Source organism: Cnephaeus nilssonii (genome assembly GCF_951640355.1).
Source record: "Cnephaeus nilssonii genome assembly, chromosome: 21".
NCBI classification, from domain to species: domain Eukaryota; kingdom Metazoa; phylum Chordata; class Mammalia; order Chiroptera; family Vespertilionidae; genus Cnephaeus; species Cnephaeus nilssonii.
Window position 1 is genome coordinate 35,586,879 of NC_137092.1, and position 15,503 is coordinate 35,602,381.

General features: G+C 54.5%; 1 protein-coding gene across 8 annotated transcripts in view; it reads right to left on the reverse strand.

Moving 5' to 3' along the window:
* The window catches only part of NFASC (neurofascin), a 185,485-nt gene that overhangs the window by 7,365 nt on the left and 162,617 nt on the right, over positions 1-15,503 (reverse strand). For 6 of the 8 annotated variants that reach the window (XM_079761562.1, XM_079761560.1, XM_079761561.1 and 3 more), the window contains 2 exons: positions 4,406-4,537; positions 2,143-2,212 (listed from right to left, as the gene is read on the reverse strand). In XM_079761562.1, coding sequence (XP_079617688.1) covers positions 2,143-2,212; positions 4,406-4,537 — 202 coding nt within the window. Of the gene's footprint in view, positions 1-2,142; positions 2,213-4,405; positions 4,538-12,035; positions 12,183-13,323; positions 13,441-15,503 lie in introns of all 8 variants that reach the window. The other 2 variants (XM_079761565.1, XM_079761564.1) reach the window with 1 other exon arrangement.

The following is a 15,503-nucleotide window of genomic DNA, read 5'->3' on the forward strand; positions in this document are numbered from 1 at the left end:
CCTCCCCTCCGCAGATCCCAAGCCACACTCAACACTCCTTCCTGGGTGGGCGGGGAAACAGGCCGAGTGGCCATTATCCTGGGGAGTGCGGTCTGGCCTCTAACAGCAGTGCTGGGCGAAGGCAGCTGTCGGGAAGGCGTGAGTGAAAGCGGAGGTGCTGGGCATTAGCAGATGGAAGGCTATCAGCCCACTCCCCACACGCTACGAGTGATCGCGGCCCCATTCACAGCCCCACTGTGTTCTCTGAGGCTGAGCTTCGGGAGAGGGGCCGAGTGAGGGAAGCCGAGCTCACCTTTTGAGACCTAGCAGAGTTTTTAAAAATTCGAAGATCTAAATTGGTTTTATTAAGCGATTCATAAATGGGGCTGCATCCCATCTAGCAACTAGATTCTAATGACCGGGCCCCTCACCCCGCCTGCCAGGCTCTTTCACAGGCATTCCCTCCCCAGAGCTCCCCCCACCCGCAGAAACACGAGTGACGAGGGAATTGCAGGCACCGAAGGAACATGTGACCACTGGACAGGAAAGGGAGGCCCTCTCCGGGTGGGAGGCAGGGAAGAGGACCCAGGTCTGGAAGGGACAGACCTCTCGAAGGGAAGATGAGAGAAGCCAGAATGACGGGGGACCCTGCTCTAGCCTCCTGTCAGCCTTCCTTCCAAGAGCCCTTCGAGGGCAGGTAGACAAGGGAGGGGGAGGCAGAGGGAGCCCCCACGAGAGGTGCTCCCCTTGCCCCGGGCCTGTGCGCCTAGAAACTTGTCTTCTCCTCTGGTGTATTCATTTCGGCCCTTGGTCCATTTAGGACTCTTGGACTCATCCCAGTAGAGGCTCTAGGATGAGTGCTGCAGACCCCACCCCCTCCCCAGCTAAAGCTGAGGGGGGTGTGTGTGCACGTGGGGGTGCATGGTCCGTGCATGCGGCAGGAGTGGGTGGGGAGGAGGCAGGGGTTTTGCCCACCAGCTTTGGCGTCTGGGGGAGGAGAGGTGCCCGTGCAAACACATGTTCCCAAACACATTCTCCCAGCACAGGCTGCCTGGTCCGGTGTCTGGGGGCCTCACCCCTCCTCGGTGGCTACACTGAGGGTCTGGGGGAGAGAAAGCCCCACAGCCTTGGGAACTGATGACCAGGGAACAGCTCCTGAGGACCGTCGGGAGGGGCCTCTCCTGCCTGCCCCCTTGGGAGGCTCACGGGGATGTTGGATGGACGTGGTCCTTAAGCCGCCAGACAGGCTCCAGTGTGGGCAGTGACTCTGCTGCCCATTGATCTGCTCTGCTTGCCAGGCTGCTGACGGGCAGAGTGGCAGAGGCCCAGGAAGGGATAAGGAGGTCAGAGGAGGACAGGGATGACCTGGCCCCAGAGAGGGACTGGCTGGGGTGGGGAAGGAGGGCTCTGATGAGAGCATGTCCTCCCGCCCCACTTGGTCTGGGAATGACCCACCACACACTGTTCCTCAACTCAAAACACACTCGCCGTCAAAACAGGCAGATTGCCTCTCTGCTAAGCCAGACACGAAGGCCTGTCTAGACCTGAGAAGGAGCCTGGGGTAGGACAACGGCAGTCGCTGGGCGCTGGGCCCCTGGCCTCTCATTTGGGACAGTCACTGGGCCAGGTGCTTCTCTAAGGCCTATTTCAGCCTCCAGCCCAGAGATAATGTTCAAGTTCATGTGGAAAAGGCCTAGGACACCCCGCCCCACTACCACCCGTGCCCTTTAGCCCTCACCTAGCCCACCCTTCAGGACAATCCAGCTTCCCCGGGGCATTGTCTTCAGGGTTGGAATGGGGTGTAGGCAGCGAGGAAGCCGAGAGCCCAGCTCACTTCATAGCACAGAGGACCCCGGGCTTGTTTTCAGAGTAAAAAGCTGGGAACACGTGTAAAGAGCCCGATGGATCTTAGCTGCGCAGCTGACCGATAAGGGGCCGTGCACGTGTGTCGGGCAGTGTCGGGGCAGCCTTGTTCGGCACAATCAGGATGAGCAGGTGCTGCTGGGGACAGAGGTGACCGCCCAATGGGCGATGGGGGAGGACCTCAGTCCAGTGGCCGTCAGCCAAGCCCCGCTGCTGAGGGGAGGGCCCTGCTCAGGGCAGCGAGGACAGCCACCCGACAGGGGGCACTGAGTGCCTACAGGAGCCAAGGAGACCACCCACCTGTAGTCGAATGAGCCATCCTCTTCTTTGGGGTCTTCGGGGCCAAGGGGAACATCCTTCTTTTCTCGCACTTGGTCAGCAAGAGAAGCAAAGACACAGACATGAGGACCGAGTGTGTCTCTCTCTGCAGGGCCCTGACCACCGAGCCAGGAGACACCACCTTTGGGTTCATTCTCCCTTTCAACAGGGCGCCAGCGATGCCTCCCTTGTTCTTGCTTCCACATTGAATCAGCTGCCAAGTTGATTCTGTCTCCTCCTCCTCACCCCCCGCCACCCCAGGGTAGTGGTTGGCAAACTCATTAGTCAACAGAGCCAAATATCAACAGTACAACGATAGAAATTTCTTTTGAGAGCCAAATTTTTTAAACTTAAACTTCTTCTAATGCCACTTCTTCAAAATAGACTCACCCAGGCGGTGGTATTTTGTGGAAGAGCCACACTCAAGGGGCCAAAGAGCCGCATGTGGCTCATGAGCCGCAGTTTGCCAACCACTGCCCCAGGGGCTTCCTTACATCTTCACCCACAACTAAATGCTCCTCCCCCCTGGCCCCCACACCTCTCCTCAAGGTCTTCCCTAAACACCAAATGGGTGAAATCCTCTCTTTGGCACCTTCCTTACTATGTGTTGTAGTTGTGTGTGTGTTTCTTACGCCGGTGACAGAATGCCAGTTCTGTCCCTGAGGGTGGGGCACCATGTGCTTCTCCAAAGCTCCTCGTTTGCATGGCTCCCTCCCCACACCTCTGCGATTTGAAAACATCCACCAAGGCCCTGTCTTGTGCTGTGCTCCTCCTTCCGTGCCCGCTGACATGTCCTTGAGGGGGAGATGTCTTTCCTTCTAGAATCCTTAGCACCCAGCCCAGAACCTGGCACCCAGCAGGTCATGAAGGAATGACTCTTTATGTATCCTTTTTGGGGCGTAAAGAAGGATAATCACCCCCATTTTAGGGGAGGAAAACAGGTGTTGAGAGGTGAGGAACATGTCACATAAATTGGCAAGGAACAGTCTAGAGTGAAGACGAGGGCCCAGGCGGCATGGCTCCTGGTGCCCTCAGCTTTCTAAGGGGGCCCCTTTCTCATGGACAAAGGAAGGCTCGGCGTCTGCCTGAGGAGTTCTTCAGGGGGTCCAGTTCCATTTGGACCAGGGACGTGAACTCAGTAAGGCCGCCCACCTCCCTAACTCTGGCTTTCTCTCTTACAGAAGAAAAACAGTCCCAACACAGCACAACAGCGTGAAAGAAGCATCCTTCACCGGAACAAGAATGAGGATTTCCTGCCCTCCCTCACTTCAAGGAGAGGCACAACTCTTCAGAGTCCTAGGGTCTGCGGGTAAGGGGGGAGGGGAAGGAGGAAGTGTCTGTTCTCTGAGTTTGGGTGGGTCCTGGAGGAGGATGTATTCTCCAGGATGGAGACAAGCAGGCACTGGGAGCATGGGGCGTGTGTGGCCACCGGGGCTATGGGGGCAAGGGATAGTTTCACTCTGCAACTAGGCAGCGTTTTCACTCTCAGGGGCATCCATTACCCTGACTCCTGTCACCCGGCCCAATCCATCGCAGACAGAGGGCTGTCTTGGCCCATTTGAAAACAGTATTTCCAGAAACAAGAACGCCAGAGGTCCTGGTCCTTGACCTTGGTTTGTCTGGGCTGGAGGATCTTGAGGCCCACAGAGGAGAAATGCCCCCTTGGACTCTAGGGAAGCCCAAAGCCCTTGAAGGGCCAGGAGGGACCCTGTCAGTGCGTCCTGCCCCTCAGCCTCTGCCTGCTCCTCACGTGGGAGCTGCTGTCCTGTTAGGGTGTCTGCCATGGCGTCCTAACCACGCCGAGAGCCCAACGCTGCAGCCTCTCTCCTGGCTATGCTGCTTCTGTCCAGACCCTCCTCACTACCCTCTCTCTCACGATTGGAGCACATACCTCTCTTCCTTCTTCTTGGACCCAGGGTTCTAATGAGATTCGGTCTAAAAAAGCCCATTTACTGAGCAGATGGATGGTGAGTCAAGGGAAGGAGGGTCATGCTTAACAGAGACCAGCGCTCCTCCCATGCCCTCTCGGGAGCTGCCTGGACTGCTCCATCCGCCCAACTCAAGCAACTTAATTAACTCAAGAGCTTTCCGGCAGGTCTAAGATGCACAGAACAGGCAAGAGGATTGTTTCTTGGCTAGCGTTAGGCTCACTGAGAACAGAGCCCCCAGATTTGGCAGGGGACCTGGTGACGCACAGGAAAGCTTGCTGGCCAGTCCCCAAGCCCCCTCCTCTGACACATCCTACCTGGGTACTTGCCACCACGGCTCCTCTTGATGAAACAGACGATGAGCAGGATCAGCACCAGGAGGGCTATGGCGCACATGAGCCCAATGAACCAGCCCTGGGTGGCGATGTCGGCCCGGTTGTTGGTGTAAGCTGCGGGGAGGCCAGAAGCAAACACGTGAAGGATTTTGCATGGGCGAAGGTGAGGAGGGAGAGGTGAGGAAAGAACTTCAGCTATTTCACATCGGTGTCATTCCTAGAGCCTCATGCTACCATCTAGCAGCCCTCTGGCCCGAACTATGCGATACAGAGACAAAGAAAAAATAATTAAGGAGCCAAGGTCAAAAGGTTGGAAAAGAGGCCAAGGAAGGGGGGGGCAGGGAGCAGAATAAGCGGCAGAAGGCTGGCAGGCCCTTTAGGAAGGAAGGTTTCCTAAGGACGAGGCATGGCATTTGTGCAAACCACATGCTGGTCACAGCCTGGCGGGGGTTGAGGGAGGCCAGGGATGGGCCCGGACAGGCCACAGAGGTACGATTCCCATGAGTGAGCCTGGGGGAGGAAAGGAAGCCTGGGTGCCACCCATCAGGGAACAGGGCGTGGTCACGATGCAAACCCCCCTTATACGAACACAGGCCCAGAGCAGCGGGCCGGGCAGGGTGCAGTGCCAGGACACCCTTGCTTTCTCACGTCTCCCCAACTGGATCGCGTGCTCCCTGACAGCAAAGACCGTCCTGCGTCGGTACCCCAGATGGCTGGCGGCGAGGTTGGGGCCATGCGTTCAGCGCACTCCGAACCACTTCCACACGTGAAGACCGCCCCCCACCTCCCTAGCTGTGACTTGCCCCCTGCCTTCCCCTGTGACAGGGAGTCTCCCTCTGTCCCTGCCCAGAATATGGAGAGACCTGTCTCCAGGTGGACAGACTCCTGTGATTGGAGGCCCATGTGGGTGATAGGCGTTGAGGCATGTGATGGTGTCCTGAGGGCCCAATGGCTGCGGCTAGGGCTCAGGAGGGGGTGCGGGTTGGGTAGGAGCCACTGGCCATTCTCCTTTCTATGGAATGGAGAGCAAAAGCGACCCCTCCTGAGACGCAGCCTACATGGAAACCAAGACGCAGAGGAGAAGAAGGATCTGAGAGCCCGCGGAGTCAGAGCCCAGGCTCGGGGCCTCCTGGGGAGGAGCACAGGGAGCAGGGAGAGTGCTCCAAAGTCCACCAAGTGCTCTTCTGTGCAGCAGGCACCTGGATGCAATCGCACCCTTTGCTCCTCTTGGGCTGAGAACTGTCTTCTCAGCACCGTGCCAAGGACATTGTGCCAAGAGGGTCTCAATCAATGGTGAAGACCTATAATCGACTGCTGCCATGCCCTCTGAGCCCTGGCTGCCCGGGGGAGAAGCAGGTGAGTGCCGTCGAACATGGCTCATTACCCTGACCTATGCACACTGTGGGGGAAACTCCCATCCCTGCTTTCACTCCTATTCCTACAGGCCAACCCCACAGTGTCATAGAGACCTAGACCTTCCCCATGTCCCCGTAGGACCAAATCACCTCCTGCTTAGCCTCCAATACGTCTCATTCCTGGGGAAAATCCCATTCCTTATCCGGACCCGTCAGGTCCCATCCAGCTGGCCCTGGCCGCCTCTCTAGTCCTAGTTCCTACCACGCTCTCCTCACTCTATACTCCAGCCACACCGGGTGCTCTCATTCCTGCCCAGGGCCTTTGCTCTGTCTTCAGATCTGTGCCAATGTCATCTCAGAAAGGCCTTCCTGCATCTTCCACCTAAAGCAAGTCCCTCCTCCTGACCCAGGTACGCGGAGCACTCTAACTTACCTCCTTCGTAGCACTTATAACCGTTTGATAGTCACACACAAGTCCCTCTTATCAGCAGGAGATACGTTCCAAGACCCTCAGTGGATGCCCGAAACGGTGGATAGAACCAAACCCTACGGTCTTTCCTATCTATACATAACCTATGATAAAGCTTAATTTATAAATTATACACAATAAGACATTGACAACAACTAATATATAGAACAATTATAACATACTATTATAAAAGTTATGTGAGTGTGGTCTCTCTCAAAGTATCTTATTGTACTGCACTCACCTTTTTCGTGATGATGTGAGATGATAAATGCCTCCTTGAGACGGAGGGGAACGGCGTAGGCATCGTGACTTAACGTCAGGCTCTACTGACCTTCTGACAACAGGTCAGGAGGAGGATCATCTACTCTGGGCGATCCTGGAGCATCGAGCCATGATGCTGTGGATGGTGGGATGTCAGGAGCAGGTGTTGCCGATGGTTGGGGAAATTTAATATTTCCAGATTGCAGTTGACTTCACATAAGGGCAGACTACAATATTACTACCACTCACAGCTTTCACTTGTAAGCACTTCCCGTGGGCTAAGCTCTAAGTACTTTCCCAGACACTCTCTGCTATAACCCTCACAACAACCCCATAAAGTGGGTTTGCATTATTATCCCTACTTCATAGGTGAGAACTGAGGTCCCGAGGTTAATGATTTACTCAAGGTCACGGAGCTTGTAAGTGGTAGAGTTGAGAAGTGACCCCAGTCTGTGCTCTTTCCCGCTCTAGTCCTTCCCCCCCCCAGAAGGTAAGCTCCTTGCAGGAGCGACTGTCAGGTTCAGTGCTGTCTCCCCAGTGCTAGGACAGAGCCTTACACACAGGAGGCATGCGATTCACCACCCACCTCCACTTCCTTCCCTCCATTCAGCCCACTCACCCTCTCTGGGCCTGATGGGGCCTGTGCTAACCTTAAACTCCTCTGTCCTTCCTTTTGCCACCCATTCCAGCACCAACTCAATTCCAGATGTGGGTCTCCTTGGCCATTTCTGCATTTTTCTGCTCCTGCCATGCACCCTGCTGGAGGAAGAGGCCGACCCAGGCCCATCTCAGATTCACTGTGTCATGTTTCAACGGGGCCTTCACTGCTGCCTGGCAATCCCTTTACTCATCTCCCACTGCTCCTCCCAAGCTGTTCCCCTGACATCACCCCCCAACCCGGTCAGCGTTGACTCCACTTACTCCACCCTGGAGGCCGGTGAAATCTCCCAGCCTCCACCACCGTCCCTGCTCCTGTGTCAGAGAGGGCTTTCTCTCTTTCCTCTGAAGCTACTCCCCGCTCAGCTGTGGGACCCATGCCTCACTTCCTTGGCAGCTCAATCCTGAAAGGATTGCTGAAAACTCTGACATTTTCAATTTCCTCTTCTTTGCTCTCTCTCTCTCTCTCCTCCCTTCTGCTGTTACCAGTAAGTTGAAGCTTCCTGTATCTTAAAATAAAAAACCCTGAGGGACCTGCCAAGCCTTTCAGCTCATGCACTGCCCTTTTATAGGTAAACTCAATCCTCCCTTGTCTCCAGTTCCTGCCAACTCCTTTTCCCACCCCCAACAAGCCAACTTCAAGTCCCTCTATGCTTGGTGCTTCATCTGCCACCGTGGAGTGGCTCTTTTCCAAACCTACCTCTGCATCCTTGACTCGTACCTTCACTGACAATCCTTCTATTCATCTCTCATTGTCCCTCCAGCCAGTTCCACCCCATAAGCCCAGCACTTCCTCCTAACAGCTCCTTGAATAGGTCCATCTGCTTGAAATTCAGCATGTCTCCTGCCCCTCCCTGCTCCTTGCTTCTGCCAGTGGCTTCACCATTCTCCCTATCTCTACGGGCTATCATTTCTCCTTCCAGTGTCTCTCATATTCCCCTCACTGCTCCATTCCAGAGGGTCCCCTCACCCTCTGCCTGTCAGATCCCGAGGATCCGATGACGATTATGTTGTATGTTCCTAGGACACTCCCATGAGGCCTGGCCTTCCAAGTGCTCCGGTCTTCCCTCCCTGCCCAAGAGCATCTGCACTGCCATCCCTTTTGCCCTCCTTCATTCTACCCTCCTTCCGGAATTTCCCCTTCTTCCAGCTAACACCAGTCTCTGAACTCCATTTACTTCGGGCATATAACATTTAATTGCCCTATTTCCTGGGTCCTGCTTTCCAAGGATACTATGAAAAGTTTGGGAACAGGGGGGTTCTTTGAGCCCCCTAATACTTAGCATGATGCTGCTCATATAACAAGTAGTCAGTGACTACTTATTGATTAATGACCCATTTAACCCTAATATGACATGATGAACAACTTTCGTTTCTGCCCTGATACTGCCAGGGGTCACAGGGATATTGGCTGGACCGAGAGCCACACGTGGGCGCTGGGATGAAGGAATCACGTCTGCCTGTGTTTGGATGAGGTCCCCACCTTCTGCAGAGAAACTGGTTTGCATGTCTGTTTGCTCCGCCATCGTCCTGATGCTTGTTTGGATACAAGCTGAGAGCCGTCTCTACAAGCCCCCCTTTCCCTGGGGAGAAAAAGTCACCGTTCCAGGGCAAGTGGCCATATGGGCAAGGTGGAAAGCAAATGCAGCTTTTCATTCCTGACTTCACCTTGCAAAGCTCAAATGTTACCTTTAGTCCTTACGAAAACGGTCAAAGAATTTTCTATGAAGTTTGCACACAGAAGGCTGTTCAAAACAAAGTGGGTTTTGTAACTATGTGTGGTGATGGAGGTTAAACACTGCGGTAGCCATTATGCAATATATACATGTAACAGATCATTATGTTGTACACCTAAAACTAAGGAATCAATGTTATGTGCCAATGACATCTCCATTAGAAAAAACAAACCCAAGCCAAGTGGGATCTGGGGTGAGGTGGGCTTCACCCGGCCAACACAGGCCCCAATGCCCCTTACTGTGGACCAGAGACCATATGCTGTGTCTTCCACACCACACCCTGCAAGCCCACTCAGAACGAGCACGTCAGCTGCAAGGTAGACCATTCCCATGACTCCCAACAGACCGGGAGGAGTTTGGTTTGGCCACGGAAGAGAGGGCAGCCACTCAAGGACGGCAGGAGAATTGAGTTTCAGAAATAAGGATAGATGAACAAATATGATAGGGATGGACTGTCTTCAAATGCAATGTCGCTTGGCTGCTTTCACTGAAACATCGGCTTACACCTCTCCATTCCCACCTCGTCCTGTCCTGGGTCTCTCCCAAACACAGCAGAGATGAGGAAGACTACAGTTAGGGCCCCTAATGTCCCTCCTTCCCTGACATCAGCGGTGGATGCTGTCTGTCCTGCTGACCCAGCATCAGCACCCACCACGCTGCTGCCTCACCCCATGCCCGCCCCCGCCGCCCCCCATGATAGAAGAGCTGACTGGCCTCTGAGAGTCCAGGGCTGTGTGTCGGTAGCCCCTCGGGCCTCTTTGACTTCAAGAGCTCCAAGGAGATGACTGACTTCCCACGTGGGATCTTGTGGTGAGGCTCAGGGAGCCTGTCACACCCCAGTGGTCTTCCTCCACCTCCTTCCTGAACCACCAGAGCATGTTTGAATCTGTGGACGAAAGTGATGGCCTGCGGTTGCCTCAGTGACCAGTGGTCAGGTCCAGAGATGCGCACAAACTGTCGCTGTGATGAGACACAGGCGCCTGGGGGACTGTGTGGACGGGGCTCTGGAGTCCACCCACAGGAAACACTATATTTTCGAAGGACCTGGACACACTCACAGGCACACAGAAAGTGATAGTATTTTCCTTCCAGGTAATTTCCACATAGTGACTCCCAGCCGGCCAGGGAGGTAGATGAGCACTCTGCTCAGAGCTAGGGTCCTGCATTGCCGACTCCAGCTAAAAGGGAGCCACTGGGGAAACGTGTAGGTGCTGAGTTTCTCACTTGCTCTGAAAGCAAGCTATCGGGACCAGCCTCTTCCAGCCAACCGCAGGAAAAGAGAAACGAACATCCGAGTCAATGCTCAGAAGTGGGTTATCAATCATCTTTTTTTTTTTCTGTCCTATGAGTTTAATACCCCAAAGCAGACTGGGACATCCCTGAGGACAGGGCCTGGTCCTTTTCCCTGCTCTCCCAACCCTCCCCCACAGCACGGAGAGCCTCACTCTGAAGCAGGCTGCGCATCCCCAGGACAGAACCCAATCCTCATCTTTGCTTCCTGCCTCTGTGCGGGACTCAATTTCATAATGAAGCCACATCAATGCATGCACTGGTGGGCAACAGCTTGGGACCCCGAGTGGGCCAGACAGAGTCCAGCCACCTGCTCCACTTGGTCAACTGTCCAGTTCCCTGGTCTGTCTCCAGGATGTCTGGCCGCTCCCAGACATCCTGCGAGTTGGCCTGGCTAGCTTCAAGCGGACAGCTGGACTCTCAGACTCCCTGGCTCTTTTTAAAAAAATATATATTTTCATTGATTTGAGAGAGAGAGAGAGAGAGAGAGAGAGAGAGAGAGAGAGAAACATTGATGTGAGAGAGAAACATCAATTGGTTGTCTCCCATATGCACCCCAACCAGGGATCGAACCCACAACCTGAGTATATGCTCTGACTGGGAATGGAACCGTTAACCTTCTGGTGCCGGGATGATGCTCAACCAAATGAGCCACATGGGCCAGGATGACTCCCTGAGTCTTGATGGCACAAACATATGCAGGACAGGCGGAGACACAGGGAGGATGACAGGACACCCAGACCAGGAGGGACTGGGCTGGAAAGGGTGGAGCCAGACATTGATACAGATCGGCAGTGACCCACAGACGCAAGCTGCCAGGAACAGCCTCACCAGCCAGGCCCGGGAAGAGTAATGAATATTTAAGTCAACGTACAGAGTTCATATAAATCATCGTGGCATCCTTTCCTCTGTCCTCGTGTCTACTAGCCTGCATCTGATTAGGGCATCCCTGGGGGCAGAGAAGGGTCCTTTCATCTCTGTCTCCCCACCCCCACGCCCCCTGCCCCAGCAGGGCTTAGCATACCACCTGCCTGTCTGATTTTAAAGATATACACAGACAAGCAAGTGCCCTCACAACTCCAGACTGCAGCTACCTGCCTCGCAGAGATGTCTGAGCCTCCGGCCCTTTCCTGAGCCCCGCCAGCCTGCTCATGGGCCCAATGAAGATGCTTCTCCATCCCCGGCTGACTGACGCCCCTTTACAGCCAGGAGTGTCCCAATCCTGGGAAGCATCTTCCCCGCCTCCCAGCAGGACAAACGGCCAATCGCTTTTAAGCCACAACAAACTTAGGACCAAAATTAAACCCAAACGAACCCAAACAACCTGGGTCACCAACACATTTTGGAATTTTTAACAACAGATGACAGCGGCAAGGCGATAACACACATGCGGAGCCTTGGTTCGGTTCTTGGAGAGATTTCTGGGTCAAGGCCGCTGGATGACCCTGTCCCCTAACCCCACGGGCAGGTAGCAAGCCCGTGCCCACGGGACAGGGTCTAGCACACTCCAGCAGCCCCACACCCACCGCGGAGACCAAGTGCGCAACCCCCCCCCCCCCCCCCGGCCCTTTTGTTTGGAGCACAGGGAAACAAAGGTAGCGCCTCGTCCCTCAGTCTGTTTCCTGGACTCCCCACGGGTCCCCACAGGGTCCAAAGCGCGGCTGCCTCTCCACTGTGCATGCACTTTTGGCTCCTCCTGTCTTGCTGGGAGCTGCCAAGTGTAAGAGCTGAGACACGCCATGCAAGGTGGGGGATGGTGGGGAGGGTCTTCTTCCCGAGAGAGGAGAGGATGAGAGTGAAATGCCCATGCTGGCAGGGGACGGCCGGGCCAGATCCCCTCTCACCTGTCACAAAGGTGATGATGGTACTGCTGATGCCCTCGTTGTCCCGGGAATAAACTCGCAATGTGTATGTCATCCCGGGATAGAGGTCTGTCAGCTGTATAGGCTGGGCCTGGGCCTTAACAGGGACAGTTTTTTTCGTATGGTTGCCTGGGGAACAGAAACCTCAGTCAGCCTAGGACCAGGCTTGAGGAGCTGGAGAGGCAGTGCTAGGCTCCTGCCACCTCTCGAAGGTAGAAGCCTGGGAAGGGGCCAGGGGCCAGCAGGGCCAGGCCGTTGTGCAGACCGGGAGGTCCCCAGGCAGCTCCGACGCCAGCCTTCCACACAGTGCCGACTCCTACATGACGGCCCTTCGGCAGGGAACCCTGTCCCCTCTCCTGGGGTTTTCCTTCCTCACCACAGTCCACACACTAAAAATATCTGACCTACTTCCTCAAGCTCTCAGGGTATCAGCCAGTGCTGTTGTCCTGAAGAGGGTCAGAGGGCCAGATAGCATCTCACCGTGTGGAGAATTCAGGAGAAGTGAGTGCCGGGTACCTGGGGTGTAGGGTGGATGTGGTGGTAAGAAGCTGAAAAAAATATGGACCGAACGCGGGATCCTGGATCCTGTGAATGTGAATCCCCTCCGACCACAGAGAAGTAAGGGTTGCTTGTTTTCCCCTTAGAGATCTTTACGTGGCCAGCCCAGCGGGTTAGTTGGCTTACGTGCTTGAAGCACATGCCATAGAAGCCTACATGGTGGGCTGACCCTCCCCCACCCCCCAAACAGGGGACTTCACTCAGAGGCGGCAGATATTCTGATCGATCTGCACATGGTCCCCAGTGGGAACACCTCGGCTCAGCCCACCAGCTCCCTGAGACTAATGACCCTGATCTGTGTCTGACTATGGCCACTGGCATCCGTCTGAGCAAAGCACAGCTGTACCCCAAGTCTGAACCGGCCCCACCTGTCTCGTGGAGACACCAGGAAACATGGATTCGGAGCTAAGGAGACCCATGCAGAGGTGAGGCCTTGGAGGCTCTTCAGAACCCTCATCCTGGGCGGGAGGCGGATCGAGGGCCCCATTACCCAGAGCCTCCCCAGCACATGCAACCCTAGACCTCACTAATGACTGCAGAAGCCCCTTCTTTCTCTCAGCCTGCTCCTCCCACCTCATTGCCATCTGAGCACAAATCAACTTCATTGTCACAATTAAGCCAGGCAGAAAGGCCTCCGGGCCTGGGGAGTTCCCAAGACCTCTGTAACGGCATCTACGCTCCCCGCCACCACCACCCGCACAGCAATGCTTACTGTCAATGTACTCAACCACAAAGTCAGTTCCGGGCCCGAGATTGTGCTTCCAGGTGACGTTGGCCCATTTACTGTTGGGGAGCACCGTGATGTTCCATATGGACTGCTCAGCGGGGGCTGAAGGGCGGGTTAGAAGAGGAGTTAGTGGTGAGGAGGGAGGCAGCGCTGGAGATAGAGAGACAAACAGACAGACAGACATGAGCAGCCAGGAAAGGACAGAGTCAGAGTGGCTGTGCACAGGGCCTGACTGAGCTCTTAGCTGCAGCCTTGGTGGCCAGGCCAGAGGACGCCATCCAGGTACGAGCAGTGCAGTCGGAAGGACCCATATGTAAGGAGGGCTGGAAACTGTGTCCGCATAGAGGGGGCAGCTCACTCCCTTTTCAGGTCACCGCCGTGGATGTGAGCGGTGCAGAGAAAGGGGGCAGGAAAATGCAAGTTGGCTCGAGTGCAGACAGAGGGTTAGAAGGGTGCCCATCTCTTTCCCTCCAGCTCTGACGCTCTATAGGAAGGAGAGAGGGTATCTTTTAAAGTCACTCAAGAGTTATGGTGAGATTTGCAGGAAGGACAGGACCAAGAATGGGAAAACCTTTACGGGCTCCTAAAACTGGAGGAGAGTGGGAACCAGACAGGTGACTCTGGTCTGAGGAGCCCCCTGGCGTCATTCTTAGTCACCAAATCCCTGGACCATGTGGAAAATGGCCTCAGGTTGACTCAGGGGGCTTGGGGTCTCAAGTAGAGATAGTCTGAACCCTTCCTCTTCTCTCGTGGGCAAGGTGGGACCAAGAAAAAAATAACTCCTTCACACCCAACCCACAGTGGTCCAGACACCAGAAGAATCCTGTTCTGTTGGCTTCTCAGCACCACAGTCTTGGAAGCTCGATCTCCATGCAACACAGAGACATTAATTATCTAGTTCCTGTGAGCTACTTTATCAAAGCCATCGTGCTGTCTGAAACCATAGCCTGTGGACAGGAGAAGGGTGCTAATCTTCACACATAATCATTTTTCAAGAGTCCCAGCAGTGTGATTACCCCATTTCCGAGCAAAGATTTAACAGTGGAGTAACTAGCATGAGGCCTTGTATTTCAAAGACTTTACAAGTGTGTCTGCTGTATATTTTATTAGCAGGCAAGGGGGCCCTGTCACCAGCTCACTTGTCAAAAGTAAATGCATAGAGCACATGGGTGATGCATTTATTCATTATCTGTGTGACACGTGACTGAGTCTTCAGGGCTGGGAAGCGATAAAAGGTCTGGTCTTCAAAGAAGTGCCTTCTCCACTACAAGCTTGTCAGCCGCCGGCTGCCCCAGGTGAATAGGATTCATGTCAGGTGAGAGACCAAGAAAGAGATTTCACTGATGGTCCCATTGGGCATTCTCCATGGGGGAGGGCAGAAGGTAGGCTGCTTTACTTATCTTCCAGATGTTTCCTTTGTACTGGCTGCTTTAGGCCACCCCAACCCCAGCTCCGTGGAATCTCACGGCTCTTGCTAGTGGGAATGAATTATGATTAGGGGACTTGAATTTCCTCCTCCTCAACTCTGGGCCCTGGAAATAGCCAGAGAATTGGGTTTAACAGTTTGGCCACCGATATAACATTGACTCAAACCTCACTGCCTTAAAGGTCAATTAGATTGGAGCACTATTGGAGAAGGTCAAGGGATGGGAAACCAACACGATTTAGAGGTGGGAGCTAGAGGAAGGCATGGCCATATAGAGAGAACAAGATGGTGACCCCTAAAGAACTGAAAAGCTCAGAGAGAAAGACCAAGGAGGAGAGCGATCCATTGCTAACGAAACAAGAAGGTAAGGGAGGTGGAGCATGGATTGTTCTGCCGATGCCCAGAATGTGAGGATTAGGGAGAATCCCTTGAAATCTGAAGGAGACGATTCAAAGTCCCATGTTAGCCTGAAAAAAGTAAGTGTCTGGTCCTAAGATGAAAGACTTGATAAGGATGAGAATTTATTTTACAAATCCTGGACATTGGAGCCATTCTGCTGCATTAAGGGAAGTGAGGACGCTTGAGGGCTGTCCCCAGGCTCCAAGGATAAGATCGGGGGCATGGCCAGGCCCTCCGCAGCGACCCTGGCAGTTAGAAGTCGGGCAGTAGGAGTCCCGTGTGGCAGCAAGACCAATCCTCCCAGAGGCAAGGTTCTGCTGGACAATGAGACCCACTCCCC